The sequence below is a fragment of the Lupinus angustifolius genome, chromosome LG11, assembly GCF_001865875.1.
Source record: "Lupinus angustifolius cultivar Tanjil chromosome LG11, LupAngTanjil_v1.0, whole genome shotgun sequence".
Classification (NCBI taxonomy): Eukaryota; Viridiplantae; Streptophyta; class Magnoliopsida; order Fabales; family Fabaceae; genus Lupinus; species Lupinus angustifolius.
The window spans coordinates 31,274,766-31,277,649 of record NC_032019.1 but is presented as its reverse complement, the minus strand read 5'-3'; the positions used below and the strand labels follow the sequence as shown (position 1 = coordinate 31,277,649).

Genomic DNA, 2,884 nt, shown 5'->3' with positions numbered 1-2,884 from the left:
AATTTTACGTATGTGATCTTAGCTAATAAATACACGTATGGAATATGATGCATGTATTTAAAGTCAGGATTTATGAAAATGTGGGATGCTTGCTAGTTAGTTATCATTTTATAACCAATATATATCCGGTAATCTTTATAGCCTTATCTCAAACTTGTTAGTTCAATCATAACCTAAAAAACAACTTCACTCCAAATTTGAGAATTAGTATTTATAAAGGAAAACAATATCTAACGGATAAGCTATTCTAACTATTATAATAAGCAGTAATATCTAGGTACCTCAGAACCCTTAGCCTTTATAAATTCACACTCCTTCCTTCATTCTTCTTCACACTTAATCCCATTCTCACAATGGCATCTTCTCCGATCAAAGATCTCACAACTTCCTCCATTAGTGTTGAGAGCCAAGGACAAGCACCTAGCCCTCTCCGGAAAATGATCGCCGTCGCTTCGATCGCCTCCGGAGTTCAATTTGGGTGGGCCTTACAACTCTCTCTATTAACACCATACGTACAACTCTTGGGGGTCCCACATGCATGGTCCTCCATCATTTGGCTTTGTGGTCCAATCTCAGGTCTAATTGTGCAACCCATCGTTGGCTACTATAGTGACCGTTGTAAATCCCGCTTTGGTCGTCGCCGTCCATTCATTTGTACTGGTGCTATTGCCGTCGCCATCGCCGTCATCCTCATTGGATTCGCAGCGGATTTTGGTCATAGCTTAGGAGACAACCTCACATTGAAGACTCGCCCACGCGCCGTCGCTTTCTTTGTACTTGGCTTTTGGATCCTTGACATGTCTAATAACATGCTACAAGGACCTTGCCGTGCATTCCTCGGAGATCTCTCCGCCGGAAACCAGAGCAAGATTCGTTCAGCCAATGCCATCTTCTCGTTCTTCATGGCTGTCGGGAACATCCTCGGCTACGCTGCTGGGTCCTATGGAAAACTTTACAAGGTGTTCCCATTTACAGAGACAAAGGCATGCAATGTTTATTGTGCGAATCTGAAGAGTTGTTTCTTCATATCTATCATTCTCCTCACAATTCTTGTCATCTTTGTGATGATATACGTAGAAGAAATACCCCTGACATCATCATCAAACATTAATGATGAGAACGATATTGGAATAACACTATGTATACGATCATTATTTGGCGCCTTCAAGGAACTGAAACGCCCAATGTGGGTGTTGTTGTTAGTGACATGTTTGAACTGGATGGCGTGGTTCCCATGGGTTCTTTATGACACTGATTGGATGGGGAAGGAGGTGTATGGTGGTGAAGTTGGACACAAGGTGTATGATATGGGTGTTCATGCAGGTTCTTTGGGTCTCATGTTTAACTCTATTGTTCTAGGTGTTATGTCTTTGGTTGTTGAGCCATTGTCACGTCTTGTTGGAGGGTTGAAGAGGTTGTGGGGATTGGTGAACTTTATTCTAGCTATTGGTTTAGCAATGACTGTGCTTATTACTAAAGAAGCTGAGGCCCACCGCCAATTCACGGTTGTTGCAAAAGGGGTTAGGGAGGCTCTGCCACCATCAACTGGTATCAGTGGTGGTGCCTTTGCTTTGTTTTCTGTTCTTGGCATTCCTCTTGCGGTAATATTTTCTTACTAAATTAAATAAATGATATGATAAAATGATTTTTACCCTTTTCTTGTTAAAAGGTTTTGGTCACATGGAAAAATATGAACTCTCCATGACAATTAATTATAAAATGGATAAAAGCATAGGAAAATTGTTATTATGCTTACAATGGGATGTAATGTTGGAAACTTAATAACATTTTTGTCCAGATTACTTATAGTGTGCCATTTGCACTTGCCTCAATATTCTCCAGCACCTCAGGGGCAGGCCAAGGTAAATAAAAAACTAATATAATCTATTATTAATATCGAATGTGGATCAAATCATATATCCAATCATTCAACCAAATTAATTTATATAACATTTTTTTTTATGTTTAATAACTTTCAGGTTTATCTTTGGGAACTCTCAATCTCGCAATTGTGATTCCACAGGTTAGGAATAATGATAAGATATTAAAATTACTAAATTTTTTTGTGTGTGAAGTATTTGATTGAATTTGTATGTTTATATAAATACATAGATGATTGTATCAGCCATAAGTGGACCTCTAGATGGTGCATTTGGTGGTGGTAACTTGCCGGCATTTGTGATGGGCGCCATATTCGCCGCTATGAGTGGTGTATTGTCAATTGTTCTCTTGCCAACTCCTCAGCCACAAGATTTGGCCAAGGCTGCAGCACTTGGAGGGGGTTTCCACTAATTCATGGATCTTTCCGTAGTTGAACACAACAATATTTTGTATGTGTGTATATGTTGTCAGCTTTAGTGTGAAAACAAGCTAAAGACGGAGAGAGATGAAGGTGTTTATATGGAGCTGTTGTGTACTAATTATGGCTAATCAATAATATCACTCATTTTAATTATTAAAGTTTTGTCTTTAGTTTAGTATATAACCCTGTGCAATTAATCATGTTTGGTTCACATCAATAATAATATATTCTTGAGGACAAAGTCTCTCTCTTTCTCTATTACTATCAGACAACAATTTCGCCTAACAACAATATCCAATATTTTAATTCTTATGAAACTTTTTAGAATAATCACATTTGTAGTATGATGTATCTATTCATCGGCTATCAAACTGGGACTGTGATTTTCTGTCCCAAAAAGTTGTTGTCTCCATGTCCCTATCCAATAGTATTCCATAAAATAATATAAAAATTTATTAATTTTTTTAAAACTTTTTTCAAATTAAATGATGCATTTTGATTGGCTTGAGACACCATTAAGGATACCAATGAAGACACCAATAAAGACAGGAGATCTCCATCCATCAAACTGTAGTGTGAACC

The 2,884-nt window shown here is 37.9% G+C and overlaps 1 protein-coding gene across 1 annotated transcript; it reads left to right on the top strand.

Annotated features, from left to right (window-relative positions):
* On the top strand, positions 311–2,414 carry LOC109359519 (sucrose transport protein SUC9-like). Its single transcript, XM_019604216.1, has 4 exons — positions 311–1,601; positions 1,799–1,862; positions 1,980–2,023; positions 2,113–2,414. The coding sequence occupies exons 1-4, from the start codon at positions 354–356 to the stop codon at positions 2,290–2,292; spliced, it is 1,536 nt and encodes a 511-aa protein (XP_019459761.1). The 5' UTR covers positions 311–353; the 3' UTR covers positions 2,293–2,414.